This window comes from Chelmon rostratus, chromosome 13 (genome assembly GCF_017976325.1).
Source record: "Chelmon rostratus isolate fCheRos1 chromosome 13, fCheRos1.pri, whole genome shotgun sequence".
Lineage (NCBI taxonomy): Eukaryota > Metazoa > Chordata > Actinopteri > Chaetodontiformes > Chaetodontidae > Chelmon > Chelmon rostratus.
The window spans coordinates 20,778,865-20,798,010 of NC_055670.1; the positions used below are offsets into that span (position 1 = coordinate 20,778,865).

Genomic DNA, 19,146 nt, shown 5'->3' on the forward strand with positions numbered 1-19,146 from the left:
TGTCAATGGTTGTGTTTCTCTGTCAAACCGCTGCAAAGGCCACCAGGAGTTGAGCTGTTATTCAGGAGTCTGGAAGGCCGGATCACCGCAGCCCTCTTTGCTCTTGTCCGCTCAGTATGTGTTGAAAATGCCAAGAGAGTGAGCGGTAGGTAAAATCTCGCAGTCCGCTCTCCCATGTCTGCAGCTTTTGCACGGTCTCTGTAAATTAGAAGCCGGCGGGAAGTGGACCCACTGGTCCCCCCTTCAGAAAACAAAGCAAAACAAAAAACAGTCACCCATCCAAGGCACTTGCGGTGAGACTTGGCCCGCCATAGTTATCGTTGGCTTGTACACAGTAGCATGAATGAATTTGCGTCTGGAGTATATTTAAGTTCATCATCTCCTATGTTGGGCTGAGTTCTCTGCTCCGCAGCTCCAGATCTTTTGCCTGGTTCTTTTCTTGCTCTAACAATCAGTCGGTTGCTGCCTCGCTCTCTCTCTGTTGGAACATCTTTTGGTCTTTCTCTCTCTTTCTGCTCAGTTTAACTTCATGTGCTTAATTGGCAAGCCTCTACGCTTTCTTTTTATGAACACTTTACATGAGGCGGCGGGAGGGGAGCCGTGGACAAGTTGGGCAGCAGTGAAGACAGCCTCATTGACCTTAAACAACCCCACAGGTTAGAGGTCCTACTTTTGGACCAGGACAGCTCTTTGGTCTTGTGTGGGAAGGTTTTTCCTTTTTGCTGGGCTCCTCACCTCATCTTACCTTTCCTCACCTCATCCAACTTCATCTCCCACTCTTCATTTCCACGTCTCTGCCCTGCTTTGCCTTGTTCTTTATCGAAGGTTTTTCCTTTATATCCTCTCCTCCTATTTCCTTTACTTGTAGCTTGTATGGCTCTATTTTTCTCTCCCTCCTCCTCTCTTATTCCTTCACTATCATCTGTATCCCCAGCTGCTGTATCTACCAGAAAGGATTTTTTTACATTTTTCTTTTCTCACTGGCCTGTAGATTTATTGTTATTTTTAGTTGGTGCTTTGTGGACTTCAAGTATGTTTTCCCATGCCACCTGTTGTGTTTTGGAGGGTTCATGTGACAGAGTCAGAATCTGGACTGCAATATGGAAATCATAATAATAAAAGTAAAATATAATAAATGTAAAGACGTTTGTCTTTGGTCCACAGCTGAACAAAGGTAACTAGTATCTTACCTGCATGCATACTGCATGTGGCACAGTGTGACAGTTATTCATGTGTTCAAGGTCATTGGTGCTTCTGAAGTCGATGTGTTGATTATACCAGCAATCCTGAAGGTGTACGAGAAGAACACCTTCAGCTGGGTTAGGTGTTTAAAGATGACTCAAATTCAGTGGATGAAATCAAAAGCTGAGCCTTTTAGTAAGAGCCAGAGTTTTCAGACTGATTTGACCTGTCAAGAACGACAACAACAGCTGGTGCAATAAAAACTCTCTGCCTGCCTTGTCTTTGTGTCTGAAAGTATAGTCCTGTTGAACCGTCCTAAAACTGGGGACTTTGTATCAAAAGGGCCATATGTCCGACACTGTTTGTGCAGAATGGATGTAGACTCGTTGTACTACCCCCACATCCTGTCTGTTATTACCACAACTTATAGTCATTGCTTCATTTACAACCTTGATTCCATAAAAGTGTGAATGCTGTGTAAAACAGATATAAAAACAGAATGCAATCATTTGCAAATTACCTTTGTTTACCAACAACAGTTTTACAAAGTGTTCCGGAGCCCATGCAGTAATATCCCTGATACAGTCACCTCTTTATTCTCTATTCTTAATAGGAACTCCATTAGTTTCCACATGGTGGCCACTGGTCTTCCTGGAGTGACTGACACATCCACAAAAAATACAAATTACTATTGCACTGACTCAATAAGACCAAAGATGCAGTGTGAAGCAGCCATGAAGATCAGAAAACATATGAAGTAACTCTACACGTGAAACAACCAACAACAGTAACACATGACTGAAACACAAACAAGGATTTTCAAAAACACATGGCTCCAAAAAAACACATTGAAATATAGACAAAGGTAACAAACAAATCTATAATACAAATAGTATCTGTGATAAATTACTTAATTTAATTTTGAGTGACATCTTGAAGGAAGTCTTTTTGACCTTTATGATGTTGTTAGGAAGCGTCTTCCAGGCTGAAGAACCTTTATAGAGAACAGGTTATGTAAGTATTGCCAGCTGACCAGAACTCACTTGTCCAATGACAGAAACAGATATATACTACTTTTCCACAGTTAATTTAGCCTCCACGATTAGCCATGAAAGTTTTTTATGCATGTCACACACATAAGTACAGTAAGAGCAAGGAAGTACTGAACTGGCAGCACTGTTTTAATTTAAAAGTTATTTAGATGTTTATCAGCAGCGTTTGATAAAGGCGGCACTCAGGTGCAAAAGAGAACAAGTGAGAACAAGTGACGTGACGATGGAACAGATGCTGAACATTTCCATGAAATAGCGATGCCCTTTCCCATCAATGTAATCAATATGATCAGATCAAGACAGCCAGTTGTGTAATTTAACACCCAGTGTTTTGGTTTTGGTGATCTGCTCAGCTCATATCCCAACTTTAGACAGGTTGAGGATGCCCCTTTCATACCCAATCATGATGCTATCACCTGCCACCAATCCACCTGTTTACCTGTGGAATGTTCCAAACAGGTGTTGTTGGAGCGTTCCACAACTTTCTTTGGAGGGTTATGAAATCCAGAGTGCTGAAGCAAAGCCAAAAACCAGGAAAACATGTCTCTGTCAAAACAGCATGAGTGGAATGGGAAGGACACTCATAGTAAACTACATATTTACCTCCATCACCATTATTGCTCTATCCTATAGACCTTTAATCTCACCTTTTAATGTAAATATTAATCTAGTCTAAAGTTCTAGTGAGCTGATGTGAACCCCACAGGACTTAGAAGTCACTTTAGTTAGTGGGAAAAATAACAGAGTTGCCTGCCCTGTAGTCATAAGCAATATAATTGTTGAGTTAAATGATCTGAGATATACTGCACAGTGTGGTTTATAGTGTATGCTCAGGGACAGCTTTGTCAGTTGGCTTAAGCTTGTGTTTAGAACTTTTGTTTGTTCACCTTTAGCCGCTTTCTTTTCCAGGGAATACATTTCAGTAACATGATTATTCGTTGGAAAGTTGGTCTGGCTGAGATCATTCTGTGCAAACCACCACATCCCATTTTATAAGAAGAGCCTCATGCTTGCTGAAGGGAAGGGAAACACTAAAACCCTCAGGTTGTGATTTAATTAGAAAGAAATCACTGGTTTCCAGCAAAATTAATAGATCCAGTCTCTCTCAGTGGAAAAGCCTGAATTCCATGACTTCAATCAAAGGTTGTGACTGTCCAGAAACACCAGTTTTTGGAAGAAATCAGCCAGTGTATGGCATGGAGAGACCAGCTGATGTGGAAACCTGGCTAAACAACCACTAACGGAGCATGGATCTAGTTTGTGTACCTTTACTTGCCACCTGTGTCCACCACTAAGTTGGTTGCACCACATCCTTCCTTACAGCGCTGTTGCTGTCAGTAATCCAGATCTTTGACAGTAACTCTGCAGTCAGCCAGATCCTCTGCTGTTTACTTACTTGGAACATCTTTTCTTTCCCTCCGGCAGGTTTTTCCAATCGCAGACATCCCAGCAGAGCCAAAGGTGAGCTTTTTTTTTCTCTACTTTTTCCTTTTCTGTTGTTTTGTTCACTTTGCTTGCTCACCTTTCCTCTTTTTATCCATCTTTGACCTTATGTAAACTTTTTGTTGAATGCTACGTGAAACATAGCTTTCACCAGCGATCATTAATCAGCCACAGCATCATTTTAAGCAGTCGTGAGCCCTCTGTGGTGTTAAATTTGGTGCTTGGAAGATGTTTGGTACCATCAGAGATGTAATTACAACAGATTGCCACTAGAGGAAGGCAGAGGGTTTCTTTCTGAGTCGCCTCTTGTCCATACACTCCTGGTGAGTCTCCAAGGTAAAGAGGTGAATACAAGCCCAGCATATGTAAATGTTGATCTGTGGGTAAAAGGGGCAGCATGCAAAATGATTGCAAGCCTTTGTTCACAGTAGCAGGTTGAATGTTATGTGTGTGCATGTGTGTGTGTGAGCATATTGCAGTTATATTTGGAGTACACGTGTATTTCAGTGGTGGGGTTTCGAGGGTTTTTGTGCCTGTTGGAGGTGTCTGTTACTTTGAGAGCGGATTAGACAGTTAGACTGTTTGCTCCCTGTGTTAATTCACAACGATACGAAAACACGGGTCTCTCTCCGCCGCTAGTCTCCTCCTTCTTTTTCACACTCTACTCCATAGCCTCTCCTCTCTGACTACTGATAGGGCAGAGATGGAGTCAACAGAGGAGAGAAACAGCGAGAGGAGGAGGGAAAGGAGGGAGGGGAAGAGAGTTCGGATTCAAGGGAAGGACTAAAGTAGAAACAAAGAAGGGCTGCAGGTGTGTGGAGTTCTGAATGTCATTAGCTTTGCAGCGCAGACTGGACAGGTGTGAGAGCGCTGGCTGTCAGAGGTGAAGGACAGGTAGACCATGTGTGCACAGTGAGATCCCAGCAGCTGAAGTTTCATTTGGTGCAGGTTCGTCTCGTGTAGTTAGACAGCTGTTTAGTTGGCTTTGCAGCCGTGTTAGCGCTGACCAAGCCATGGCCCTTCTTACCAACGGCGCGCAGAATCTGGGCTCCTATTACTGCCTGATCAGACGCAGGTTCAAGAGGAGGCGCAAGAAACGCTCCGAACGCAAAGGTAACCATCACGCCGGCAGTTCACACACACACACACACACACACACACACACACACACACACACACACACACAGAGTGGTGCTGAGCTGGCTTGTTGTGCACTTTGTTATGTTTGGTTGCCGGTGAGAGAGGAGAGCTGAGCATTTGCTGTAATGAAACGTTTGTTTCACGTGTCTGCTAAGTTTGAAGTTGTTAGTAGCATCAACAGACTGCTCTGAAATCTGTTCTTGTTTCTTTATACAAACACTGAGGAAGCCTTATTGCTAAAAAGCGTTCTCTCTCCTCAGCTTGTTTTTTTTGTGGTTAGTGAACCTGTATTATATGTTAGAAATGAACTTCAGAAACGTCAAAGGTGAAGGTTACTTTCTGTTTTCTCTTGTTGTCTCCATTGTTCATTCATTGCACTTTTGAAATTGTTTGTATTTGAAGAGAAAAGCTCTTCTTCTTGCACTTCCTTCAAAAGTGTGTCTTGTCAACATGATTTTAACATTTTATTACATAATAAAGTCTAGAAAAGGGTTGTGACAGAAGACGTCACACATGACCCGCATATTCGCTGACTAAAAAACAAAAACTCTGATTTTATTTTCTTTTTTGATGATTAATTACCCTTTAATGTGGATGGTTTGTCATAGATATCCCTTCTCTTTAAATTTTTCATAGTGATATAATATTTTTGTTATAAAAATTTGCTACAGAAAGATAAATTCTCACATTTGTAAACTATAGGTTAGCAAAGATATTTAGTCCTCTGTTATTTGACAGCCCAATCACTAAATAGATGACCATATAAACTGCATCTATACTCACATATATAACTGAAGAAACATCCCTATAGAATAAAACTCAAACATTTCTGACATAAACAAACCGTGGACACCATCGGAGAACATTGTTGTTTTGCTTTTTAGATGATTCTTTCAGCATTTTAGCCTTTACTGACAGGAGACATGATGAGACGACAAAGGTGGACGTGGACGTTACAGCTGCTGCATGTATGTGCACCTTAACCAGGAGCCAGTCAGATGAATTATCATGTTCCTACTGAAGGAAGTGCAAAAAGAAGCAAAAGTTCATAAACAAGAGTGAATGCTTTCAATCTGTTTTGATTAAACACACATTTTTGTACGTCCTGCTTTGCCCTCCTCTGAGGACGTTTTTTTTTTTTTTGGAAAGGATCAGAGTAGAGCAAAGACTCTCATAAACGAGACGATCTCTCCTCCTCGTCCTCTTCCTCTCTGTCTGAGTGAGACAGGTCCGTGTCTCTGTGTAATTGAAGTCGGGTGACGGGAGCCCCACACAGGCTCTAAGCTTTTCTCTCCTGAGTTTGCTGCTCTGCTCTGGGGATTAGCCTAACAGCAAAGGTAGTAATTACTTAGGTGGCTACAGCTCACTGGCAGTATTAGCCATGTCTCAGCCACTTGCTTTGACACCCACCGCCCTCCAAACTCCCCCCACCCTCCTCGTCGAGCCGAGTCCATTCATCCAAGTAAATCCACCGCTGCTGATGCTGCATTTCCCCCCCCCCGGTTTGCACTCGAGCCCTGCTCACTCAGAGACTGACTACGTCCATCAGCATTACACAGGTCTGTTTCCGGCCTTTTCACTCTCCCTTATCACCATGGGAATGAAAGTGGCACTTTTTCACCATACTGAGAGAAGCGATGACTAAGCAGGACTTTGGGCCAATGTTGATCTACTTGCTCTCTCAGTCAGCTTTAATGCCCCACGCTGGAAGCCTCCTGATAAGTTGCTTAGTGCTTTAGCTGCAGTGCCCACTGGGCTAGCGGCTAATGCTAGCCGTGAGGATGAGGTCACATGCTTACTTAAGACAAGCATCAGTAGAATAATGTGACACCGACTCAAGACAATTTTCTCGGTTTCCTTGTCAGCGAGGTCAGAGTGAGCAGCACCACTGGACTTGAGAGACCATAAAGTGCAGCTCATTGTCTTCCTCAAGGACACTTCAGCGTGTCGATACAGAGCTTGACCAGGGTCATCAACCACTAATCCACACTGCAGCTGTGAGCACAATCCAGGTGTGTTTGTGCTTCTAAGGGACTCGTTTCACGCCATTGACAAAGTCCAGTTTGATAAGTGTCTCTGCTGCTGAATGACACATTTGAACACAAAGAGGACTGTTGGATCATACTGGTAGTAGAAAGTTCCCGTCAAACTTACAGTCATGACCTGAATATCTTGACTAAAGTACGTGGCTACTTAGCTGACGATATAGCACTTTAGACAGTTAAACAAAATCTGACCCATAAATCCCATCAACATGTCTTTGTCTAAGACTTTAGGAGCTATTTTCAGTTAGACCTAGAATGGAGTTCAGTCACGCCTCGATCACCCACCTCTATAGTCCAGTTTCAGATTGCACCTGCAGCTCTATGGTGATACTTTCAGAGTGACAGTCTAGGTCTCCAAAAATTGTACTTAAGTGTAGTATATGAACAAATGTGCTTTATTACATCCCACCACTTGTTTTTCAAGCTCTGACCAGATTTTTGAAACCTTAACTGATTTTTCCAACAGCTGACATTATTCATAGTAGACATTTTGACATGTCACAGTAAGAGAAATCTCTGGTGTAAATGATAAAACGACTAATGGCTGAATTCCATTTCCTGGTATTGTACATGCTGACTCACTATCACACTGTTAAGAATAATGCTGTGTTCTGCTTTTATTATTATATTCATAGTCCACATATTCAGCGACATTGCTTTTAGATCTCTTATCTTTTCATAGAAATGTTATGTATATAGTTCTATGTAAATTAACTGTGTTATTATGATTTTTGTTGTAACTCTGTGATACACCAGCAGGCACATGCATATGCTGTAGTACTTGTATTTAATGATGACATAACCATGTAGATGTTAATCATTTCTAAGAGAATTGCCATCCAGCACACAGTGACTTTCAAAATGCTGAACTTAAGCACATCTTCCAAGTGATAAGTTCTTCAATGCATCTCTCATAAATGTGCCAAGCCATGACACTCGCAGACGATGCTTTCCAATGGGCCGTATATGAAATATGGAAAATGGGAAACAGAGGCCTTTTCTGCCATGCCAGCAAAATCTCCAAAATGAGCTTTTGTAACTTGAACAGGGGGGCCGAGTGGGGGATCTGCACCGCCTGACGCTTACAATCCATCGCCCTGGAAGAGACTTTGCCTAAAACAAGACTTCTTTTTGCATTTTCTCCTCTTAGGTAACCCTACATCCTTCCTCCTTTTCACGTATCATCTTTCTGTCCTCTTTCTCTTCCTTTTGTTCCAAACCGCCCTGGTCTTTTGTTTCCTTCCGTTTCCTTATATTCTGAGAAATGATCATTTCCATGTGGAATATATGATATGATGCAGTTTCTTAATTGATTTTGCTGTTTTCCTTCCCTGTAGGATAACATAAGCTGCAGCTTGTAGCCACAGAAAAAAGACTTACAGCAAAAAGCTCAGACAGGCCGATTAATAGTTGACAACAGTGGCAATCAAACAGAAAACACTGCCACACTCATTTACCTAACAACAAAAAAGCTGTTGGTGATGAGCAGAGCCTTATTTAGTGGTGCAACATTTCCAGGCACCACAAACAGAGCGGCACTCGATAAGAAATTAGTTGTGTCTGCCTGTCTCAATGTAATTAGCCTTGATTAGCATGCTGCTAATGACCGCAGCAGACTGACAGAGGGGAAATAACCATTGTAGCGAGAACGCACAAACCGCCGAGGTGTGTTTAGCTGGCGGAGAGACATTTCATGGCCCTAGAGATGTGTGCAGGGATTTGTGTCGGCTGCCTTTATCACCGCAGAGATAAACCTCATTAGTATAGATTCATAGTCAGTGTAGATTCAAATGGATATGGATGTTGAAATGTTTGGCTGTTGCAGCAGGTTATTCCGCTGCTTTCATGTCAGTGGCGGAGAGGAATTTCTTTCGAGGTAATGGAACAGGACACGTAGAGATGAAAATGAGATTTTCCCAGCCAAATGTGTTGCGTGGAAACCTTTGCCAGCGTTACAGACAAACTTTAAAGTCTTACCACAGAATGAGCTCAATCGCAGTTCATATCACTGTTTTGTAATATAGCGTAGCCGCCGCTGTTTTTCTGCTCTGTGTCAGACTGTTCATCCTCCCTCCCCGTCCTCTCCCCTCCCACCTCTGGCATTCATCTTCTTGGGGTGTATGAACACTTTCTCCCTCCCTCTGTCAGCTGTCACAACCTTTTTCATCCGGTGCAGGTTCCTCACCCTGTCCTCTCCCTGCCGTCCATCAGTGGCACCTCTCTGCCTGACAATAGCAAAGGCGCAAGGTGTGAAATTCAACTCCTCCATGGCAGTGTCACAGGTGCTTGGTGCGCACAAATCTACATGGATGCATTCATGTCTTTGCACGGCATTTATTTTCAGGCTTCCTTCCTCTATGCACACAAACACGTTCGAGCATACGCGAGCATCCTTGTCATCGTGGAGCAGGATCCCGGTGCACCTAACCTGGCCTTGAATGTGACAAACGGTGTTAGCCGTGAGCACCCTGGGCATCCAGGCGAGGAGAACAGGAGGACAGAGGAGAGGATTGTGTGTGGGGGTGAGATGGACAGAGGATGGCAGAGGGAGAGATCTGACAAAAACACAAATTTAAGTAAAGAGCTGCATGGAAAGAAAGGTGCATGCACACACTCTTAAAGGCTCTCAAACTCCTTTAAGACATTAGCAACGTTTGATAGCAGCTTTTATCTGGTTCTCCACAACATGACAACTGTAATGGAGACAGGACTGTTTATCCCTTTGAAACATTTTGAGGAACTACAGTAGGAGGAAATATTACGTAAATATTATAATACATTAAATCATAAATATTTAGCATGATGCCCAACCACGATTCCAAAAAACATTCATAAATGTAAATGAAACAGAATGTGATCATTTGCTAATCCGGTTTGACACATACTCCATTGAAAACAGTACAAAGATAATATATTGAAACCTCATCAGCTTCATTGATTTTTCTGTAAATATTTGATTATTCTGAATTTGATGCAGCAACACGTTTCAAACAAGTTGGGACAGGAGCAACAAAAGACTGGGAAAGTTGTGGAACGCTCCAAAAACACCGGTTTGGATCATTCCACAGGTAAGCAGGTTGATTGGTAACAGGTGATAGTATCATGATTGGGCATGAAAGGAGCATCCTGGAAAGGATCAGTCGTTCACAAGCGAGGATGGAGCGAGGTTCACCACTTTGTGAACACATGATTGGATAAAGGAGATTAATACAGTACATAGTTTTAATTAAGTAAAAAATAAAAGGTGACGTAACACAGTGGTAAACATGTTCCTGTCCCAGCGTTTTTAGAACGTGTTGCAGGCTTCAAATTCACAATGAGTGCGTATTTACAAAAAGAAATAAAGTTTATCAGTTTGAATGTTAAATGTCTTTGTAATGTTTTAAATTGAATATAGGTTAAAAAAGATGATCAAACCACTGCATTCTGTTTTCATTTCCATTTTACACCGCATCCAAACATTTAGGAGTCTGGGTTATTTGAAATGTGATGTTTTTCGGCTGTTTGGGCTTCCAAGTTAACACAGCTCTTAAGGCTAGTTCTGTTGATGCGTGTGCATGCGGTCACAGGTGCATCTGGATATTTGTGTGCACATGTGAGTTTTCAGGACATCCTACCTGTGTGCTCTGTTGGGCTCCTGAGCACTGAGCACAGCAGCGGCGGTCCTCTGTGAGCCAGGCATGCTCACACACCCACACTCAGACATTCACACACTTCCAAACACACTCAAACATACTCGCTTTTCCCCACAGGCGCCCGGTGCCTATGCTGTGTCATAAATCAGAGCTGTCAAATAGATTTTACAGCTCCTAGTGAAAAGAGGAGAGGCAGCCACCCAACAACCTTGAAAAGATGGAAGAAAGCAAAAGTAGAGGAGTTTTATTATTATTAAAGCTGATACATGGACCTAAGGAATCTGTTAAGAATGTGGGGACAGTTTTTCCAATGCACAGAGCATGAGTGTAGAGTCCATCTCTACAGTAAGTATGACAGGATTTTTGGTGATCCTCTTTTTAGTACCTCTCTTAGACTAAATGCAAAAAGAAACAGACGTCAGCAGTTGTGAATCAGCAGTATATCTACAGAAAGGAGGAAGTAAGAAAAACATGCAGAGCACAGACATTTTGGGATTATTTATTTTGCATAACACTTCAACAACCATCCTAAAAATAGCACTATTTGCACGCTGATATGCCTTCATCATGAGTAAGACCAATATGTTACTCTTGTCAGCATCAACATTTGTGTATTATTCAGCGCTGTATACAGTTTCATATGGATGCAGTGTAGCTTTATTGATGTCAGATATGATGCAGGATTGGACACAGTATGCATACATGGCAGAACTGAGGTCAACTTCATCCAGTCAGGAACATTTGAATGGAAAAAACTCTGAATGAACTGGTTGTCCAGTAATTCATTCAGGCTGTGGCGTAATTTTCTGATTCAGTATTTAAAATAAAAATTGAGGATATAATTGATATATTGTTATTGTTATATACGTTTATTGTTGATGTACAATCAGGAGTCTGCACAGGGTGTTTTATTTTGAAAATTTGCCGGATCCTCTACACCGTTCCTGTGTCTGACTTCCTGTCTGGCTCGATCTACTCGGTGCAGATTGACGCGTCATCCGACAAAAACAGAGACCCACTTCTGGGACGCTTCTGAAACAGAGATGGAATCACCATGTCTAGAATGGCAGTGATCAGCTCCGTCAGACGCGTTGGCCATCCAAGCGCCAACGTTATGCACCCGTTAGAATTTTAGGGTTTAGGTAAAATGAAGGGGGAAACATGTAGGCTAGCTGTTCGAAAGGGGAGACCATACTTCTAAAACATGTACCCTGTTTTTAGGGTGTGTTCGTCGTCTCAGATGCCTTCCTCATTCAAGCTCATCCAGCTAAATTCACTGATTGGCGGAGGCTAATTTGATGTCAGCGTCTGAATGGCTGCCTCTTAATATGCAGAGTGGAGAAAAGCATGTACATCCAGCAGTAGGGCTCAGAAGGCAAATCGCTTCTGGCAGCCTAATTCGCTGGTCATTAGAAGGGCCAAATTGAATAATGGACTCCGAGGTAAGCGCGTGTGTGTGTGTGTGTGTTCATGTGTGTGTCTGTTTGATGAGACAGGGAGGGCCATGTTGGGTGGCTGTGCTCTGTGGCCTCCTTACCTTGGCCCATCAGTTTCAATCAGGCAGCACGACAGGCACTCCCCTTTCTGCCACGACCCCTCTCCATTAGCCCGCCGGCGCCCACACGTGTACTCCATTACGGTGCGTTACCTGGTCAGTGCCTGGAGACATCACCTGAGGAAGCAACAGGGAGGGAGAGCGAGATGAGGAAGGTTCTGACTTCTGATTCCATTTCTATTAAGATTCTTCCTCTCTCTCACTTTTGAGGTAATCACTGGACTGCCAAAGCTTTATTGGGGAAAGTAATGGGATTGTGGGATGGCGACAGTAGCACTCACTTACCTAACCACATACATGGGCATTAACAATGGTCCCTGTATTCCTCCTTGTATCCCTCTCTGTCTTTATTTTCCATTCCACTCCCTCCATCTCGACTATAAGTCTCATTGCTGGACCTGCGGTTTTCACCCATCTTTCCATCATTCGTATTTTACAGGAAAATTCCTGCACTCTTTTACTATTGCGCGTGATTGTAGTTCATAGTTAACATCAGAAATTGTCCTCACCATCTTGGCACACACAGGATTATCAAATGCATACTCTTAGGAAGCAAGGGCAGGAGTCAAAATGTTAGCGTTTTAGCACTTCGGATGTTTTATAGTGCGCAGATGGAATTTCTCGCAGCTTCCGGGTTGGATGAAGGTGTCACCTGAACTTTGTCAGAACAAATCACAATAGTGAGTGTGGAGTCAGCAGAGTGGAAAGACGAGGCGGAGGCGTGAATAGAGAAGGACACAGCGATGTTTATTTCCTGTGCCTCTCTTTTTGTTAAAGCCACAAAACATCATGGCACAAAAGGGAAACGTGAACAGCTATTTGCTGCTGGGTGATTTGCCAGTGAAGCGGTTCTGTATCGCTCCAGTGTCAACAGATGAGATCACGTAGCGAAATGATTCTTTAATTCTTTAAATTGCTGTACTTCAGCAGCTCGATTTCAAATACAGTCGTAGGTGATAAAATGAAACTATTCACATTAAATAACAAATAGGCCTGCAGCTCCTGCATACAGTCATTTTAAATTGTTCTAATGCCACATTCTGGTGAGTTATATCTTGAAATGGTGTTTCTTTGTTTGTAGAATAAGGGAAGAATCAAACAGGAATGGAATAGACTGGAGTGGTAGCGCAGCCCGGTGGGCCGATCAGTCTGTGTTAGGGCTGCTGAGAGGGCTGTCTCATAGGCGGGCTCTCCTGCACCAGCCATTTCCACCGCCATTTGTCTCTGTCCAGTTTCTTTCCCTTTCCTTGCCCCCTCTTTTTTTTCCCTTTCATCTACCCCGCCCCCTCATCTTCGATTCCTCATTTTGGACTCTCAGTCCTGTTCGATCTGTTTCTCCTCTCTTAGCTCCGGCTCTGGGTTTTTGTCGCCACCACCAGCTCTCCTGTTTTCCTTCTTTTCCAACTTTTCCTCCTGGCAAGCAAGTTGTTTTTTCTCTGGCAAAGGAAAGTGGTGGCGTTAATTAACTACTTTGTTTGTCACTGTTTGTTTATAATTCTGTTGAATACCCGACTGTGATTGGTTTTGTGTTATTTCTCAATGAGAGAAGCGGCAGCAACTCTTCAGAGAGCTGTAATGTCAGTTGTTTTTCCTAAATAAACTAATTAACCCGGTGACTGAGTTTATGTGAAACCCTCTTGAGTCCTCGAGGCCACAGCTAACACTGTTGCTAGTCATTAGCAGCTTAAATCTGTACTAATCTTTAATAAATGTAATGTTAAGCTCTGATAAAGCTGTCTGATCTGTATCTTATATGACTGTTAGTCACGCATTATTTTTGATAAGCAGCATTTTTCTTTCCATCATTGCCAGCTTTGAAATTACTGCTGTAATTACCACTGTGCTAACACCAATTTTAGAGCACTTTGCTGTGTCTGTTTCATTAAATTACACCGATAATCAGACTGAATCACCATTTCGTTTCACTTTATTCATTCAGCCTGACATCATTTTTATGTTACCTGATCATGTTTTTTTTTTGTTTTCTCTCTCAACAATCAGCAGAAAGCATCGGATCCGGCTGACAGTTAGTGATAGTTGCCAGGATCATTTTTTATAAAGAAATATCTTGATTTAAGAGTTTCTATTTTTTTTTTAAGTTGACTTGCATCAGCATGTACAGTTGCATCAGTCTACTCTATGCTTGTTGCCATATTTTGCCAATTTTCCTATCTCTAGTTTTCATGAATGTAGCTTGTTGGCTAGCCATATATGAAGAGCTTTGCTGATTTAGCATTACACGCCTATAAAATTGTCAAAATCACAGTTCATGAGAAAAGGATGCAAATCTTTGCAGCAGAGATAGCTCCGTCTTTCTCAAACATTAATTTTATACAAGTCAACAGTCTCTAGCAGCTCAGGTTGGAAATCTGGGTAAGTTGTGCTAATAGCAGCTAATGTAGCCTCGAGCTGCTAGCACAGACAATGACTGGGCTTCAGATATCTGGTAAGATCACATCTTTCTAACTCCCAGATTTTTTTTTCATTTTCAAAGCTGTTACCCCAGCTGACAATGACTCAGGTGAAATCAGACTTCAGACTTCTTGCAGCTTCCTCTGGAGCCATTTGTGTCTTTACACAACTTCTCTTCACACATTCTATTTGTACACCCCAAGATCTGTAAACAGACTTTGATGTGTAGATTTGAGTTCAGCTTTAATCGTGCCTAAAGCTCTGATTGGTCAGTTGTTTGTCCAGCGGGAGGAAACAGCCATGGGAACAGCAACAGATTCAGAAGTCTGGAACCTGATTATCATTTACAACCAGTTAATCATCTACTCCATATAAAGGGAGGGGGAAGCATTAATAAATGATCAGGAATGAAGAATCATACAATTTTTTTTGCTCCATTTTTTATCAAGGACCTTGGTCCAGATAAACGATGCACAAAGAAACTTATGTAACATAGGAACTAGTACACAAATACATAGAACTGTCAACTCAGCTCAGTATCTTCACACAACCAAAAAAATCCAGAGTAAACTCATCCTCTGATAAATAAAGCAGTTCTGGTAGATATGCTACCTAAAAGGCCATGAAATGCAGAAATGTGACCAAAAATCAGAGCGAGGGCTTTAAGTGTCAGGGTCCAGGTCTGAGTCCCAAACGTTGTACAGGACTTTCTGCACTCAGGTTTGAATACTACACAGAAGGTTTCAGGGAAATAGCCCATTTACTCAACTAGCTTTCAAATATTTTCCTGTGATAGTCTTTCGCCAGGCACAAACCCAGCTATCTAATCTTTCTGGTATTCACTTTACTATGTGTCAAACTCCACACCGTTTGCAACCGCGCAGCTTACAGACCATATAAAGCCATGACAAGTAGATGTTTACCTCTGGTTTCCTTGGAGGTGGAAGCCGCTGGTCCTACCTCATTTTCCACCTCAAGCTACGCCTGTCCTCACACTGTGGTTCTCATTTTAAACAGTAAAATAAAGTGGAAGTTGAATAGAATAACTGAGGGGCTCTGTTCATGGACTTCCATGTGGTCGGTGGGTTGGGGTTATTATAATTTATACTCATTGTTTATGACTATTTATTATGTGTAGGAATTTGGTTTGGAGGAAAATCACCTTGGCAAAGATTTTGTTTGTTGTTTTGTTTGTGTTAAATTGCCTACTTCATTAAGGCTAGGAGAGCTTCATCGTCGTGGTTACACGAACAAACACATGGTTAAGGTCATGAAACGATCACGGCCGTGTTTAAGGACTGTCAGTTTAAAACAGGAAACGAACAGCAGTCTCCTGTGTTAAAGTCGTTTGTGTTGGCCTATCGCTTACGCTATAATAATGTCCCCTGACTTCCTCCTTTGCTTCCAAAACAATTCCAACAACCGCTAGAGAGATTTCTTGCTTGAAGGTGAAGATATGGTGGTTCTCGGGCTAACCGCTGCTGTTGTCTGCCAGCACAGATCCAAACTGCTAAAACACACAAATAAAATTACACTAAAACTACAAACAGCAGCAGAAAAGAGAAAGTAGCAGCTTTCTTCTTTCAAATGACGTTATCGCTAGCAGAGTCCAAATGTGATTTATTTTTTACCCCGTTGCGCATCAGTAAGTATAGTTTTTATTTATTTCATTTCATTGTCTGGCTCCCTCTTTATGTGTTCATTTGTGTGTTTCTGAGCCCATCTAAAAGTGATTATTCACACCATCATGTGTGTTTGTGTCGCCGGCGTTGGCGGTCTGCGTCGCGTCACACCCAGAGGCTGAGCAGTCGCTCGTTCTGGCCTTGATGGACACAGGAAGAGAGGGCGGCCATTTAGCTGCAGCCTCTTTTCTGGCCCACCAGCCCTGCACTCCACCCCCACCTCCACCCCACCCCCGCGGCTCTGCTGGTGCTGAGGGAATCATAGCCACTCACTCTGATGATTTATGACCACACCTGAAGCCAGCCAAAGAAGTTTATGTGTGTGTGTGTGTGTGTGTGTGTGTGTGTGTGTGTGTGCGTGTGCGTGTGCGTGTGTGTGCGTGTTTGAGAGAGAGAGAGAGAAACTGCTGTAGGATGGAGGAAAAAGAAAGTAAGGAAGAGTCTGCACTGTATTTGTGTGAGGAAAAAGGTGTGAATCAAAATATGGACATTTTCAGCCAGAATAATACAAATTAGAGCCACTTTGTTTTGGGGCTTTTAATTTACAGCTTGCATACATACAGTAGAAGGGAATAGTGTATATTGTGTTGAAAACTCCAGTGTTAGTGTGTGTTCTTCATGTGGAGGGACACCATTATTTCTGGCCTGGCCTTTATGACTTGGCCTCTCGCTCTCTCTCTTCTCTCGCTCCCCCATGAACCTTGACTCTGCCAGCCTTCTGAAATGCAATCTCCCATAAACCCCATCAAATAAAAAATTCATATTGATACTCTCTGCCTCTGCTTTTCCACCTTCGCCTTCCCTCACCATCAGCGGTCCATGATGATAAACGAGCGGCTGTCAGATATTAAAGTCTGGAACACAATAAAAGGCCGATTCTCTCCTCTTTCCGCACCTCTCCATCCCTGCAGGTCTGTTTTCTCAGTTTTGACTAATTTTCATGTTTTGGGGAAATATGAGTCCATTATATTTGCATTGCAGGTATTCAGCCAAGCTTGAAAAAGTGCAGAAGCTATTAAGCTGGTAAACTCAGCTGCCTTCATGTTTAACATCCATTCTATAATTCTCAATTAGAGTTCAAGCGATCAGCCCTTAATGGTAATAAATCGACTGATCAAAGAGGAATTATTTCAAACCAAACATTCTCAGATTCCAGCTTCTCATATATGAGGATTTGATGTGTGTGTCGTATATGATAAAAAATCATCGTATCATCAAAACTTTGGGCTCTGGGTCGCTTTTTCCACTATTTTAGTATTTTAAGGAGACAAATGTATAGAAAAAAGTTGCTGGAGTTTTGTTTTTTCATTGTAGGGCACTCTTTATGAGGTAAATCACATGCAACACAGCTAAATCCGAGCAGTGCACCCCTGAATTAGCTGTGCCGTAGGGACTCAAGTCCTAGTGTGTGTGCGAGGGCAGTGCCCATTTTTCCCTCTTAACTCCCAGCTGAGCCTCTGTACTGGTCCATTACCCAGCAAGTCCTGGCAGTCCTGGCGTGCTGTGAGCCACGATACCACCCAGGAGAGCCCGTCGGACCAAGCGCTCTGTTAAGCAAGCAAGTCGTCTGGAAGGACTTGACGCTGAGGGTGTGATAATGACTGACACTTGGCATCTTCATGCTCATTCATTCATCATGTTAATATTATCGATACAGAAGCCAACTTGATCGGCTTTGCACAGCTTTTTTGTGGTATCCTAAACCACAGGCGACAACAGCTACCACGTAACTGTGAGGTTTGTGGTTCAGATTTGGCATCTCCCCCAAACTGCATGAGTGAATTATTTAAAAGTTTGTTGAACCCAGATCCTTGAACGTACTGGGAATAGTTAACCAGTTTACCAGCGTCACTTTTGATCCCAACTACCACAAGAATTAGAGCCACACAATGTATTTTCCCCAGGTGTGACTGAGGATAAACTATGTTGTTTCATTTTAGCATTACATAAGTTTGGGTCAAGCTGTACATCAAATTTACAAAAAAATTAATACATTTCAAGAAAAATTAGTACATTTAAGACCTTTTTATACAGTGTTGTGCAAAGTATTATCACTACACTCACTATGTCACTGTGCATCCAGGCAATGCTTATTCAGACATATGAATGAAAGGTAAAAATGGGTTGTTCCATTTGTTGTTGTTCCAAAACATAAAACATAATCCAGCATTCATTGAAATACAGATTTTTATTTTGTGTTTGTTTTTGTTCATTCATTTGCACACATTAAAATGATAATAGACACTGTAATAGTTGCGTGAGCGTGTAATAAACCAGAATCACCTCAGTTAAATGGTAAATACAGATAAAAATGCAAACCAACAAAGTTGATTTACAGAGCAAAACACAAAGGAAACACGAAAATCATGACACTTAAGAATCACTGTGGGCTACACTGTGATTCGTGGGAACGAGAGAGTTCATGTTTTGGTTCCCTTCAGCAGCGTGAAGAGGAACATTTAGATCACAGAGATAAGTATGTACATGACTGTATTTGTGCACCGATGCATGCTTTGCTTTTTCTCCCTCTGTCTGTTTTTGACAGGAGCTAAGTGGAGGCTGTTTTTAGAGCCTGCCTTGGTCCTTTCAACACAGTGGCATGTCAGGCCTCTGAAAGTTTGAAGCAGTTTTTTGTCTTTTATATGCTGTTAATGTAGTCTGTGTGAGTAGTAGATGGCCTCACTGGGCCCAAGCGTTAGGTGGTGTCACTGACGCTCTCTGAAAAAATATGGAAGGCAAGTAGTGCTGAATGAATGGCACACCAGTAATTTCATCCAAAATGTAAGATGCAAATGGTTTATTTTCATTGGAGTTGAGTTAAATGGGTTTTGTCTGCATTTTACTGTCAGATGGTCCCGTTAGATGCCAGTGCATGCAGTGTATTTGTAGCCTTTTTAAAAAAAAAAAAAAAACAAGTGTGTTTTCAATTACAGCACGTAGCTTGAGTGACAGATGAAAGACTAAAGTAAAAGTAAAGGAGATAAGTGTTTTTCAAAGCCC

General features: G+C 42.2%; 1 protein-coding gene across 2 annotated transcripts in view; it reads left to right on the forward strand.

Annotated features, from left to right (window-relative positions):
• The window catches only part of adarb1b (adenosine deaminase RNA specific B1b), a 110,649-nt gene that overhangs the window by 65,942 nt on the left and 25,561 nt on the right, over positions 1–19,146 (forward strand). The window contains exon 3 of one of the 2 annotated variants that reach the window (XM_041950771.1): positions 3,660–3,695. Coding sequence is in view for 1 of the 2 variants with exons in the window: in XM_041950770.1 (XP_041806704.1) it covers positions 4,691–4,790 (100 nt within the window). In the remaining variant the exon portion in view is untranslated. Of the gene's footprint in view, positions 1–3,659; positions 3,696–4,587; positions 4,791–19,146 lie in introns of those variants that run through there. The other variant, XM_041950770.1, reaches the window with a different exon arrangement.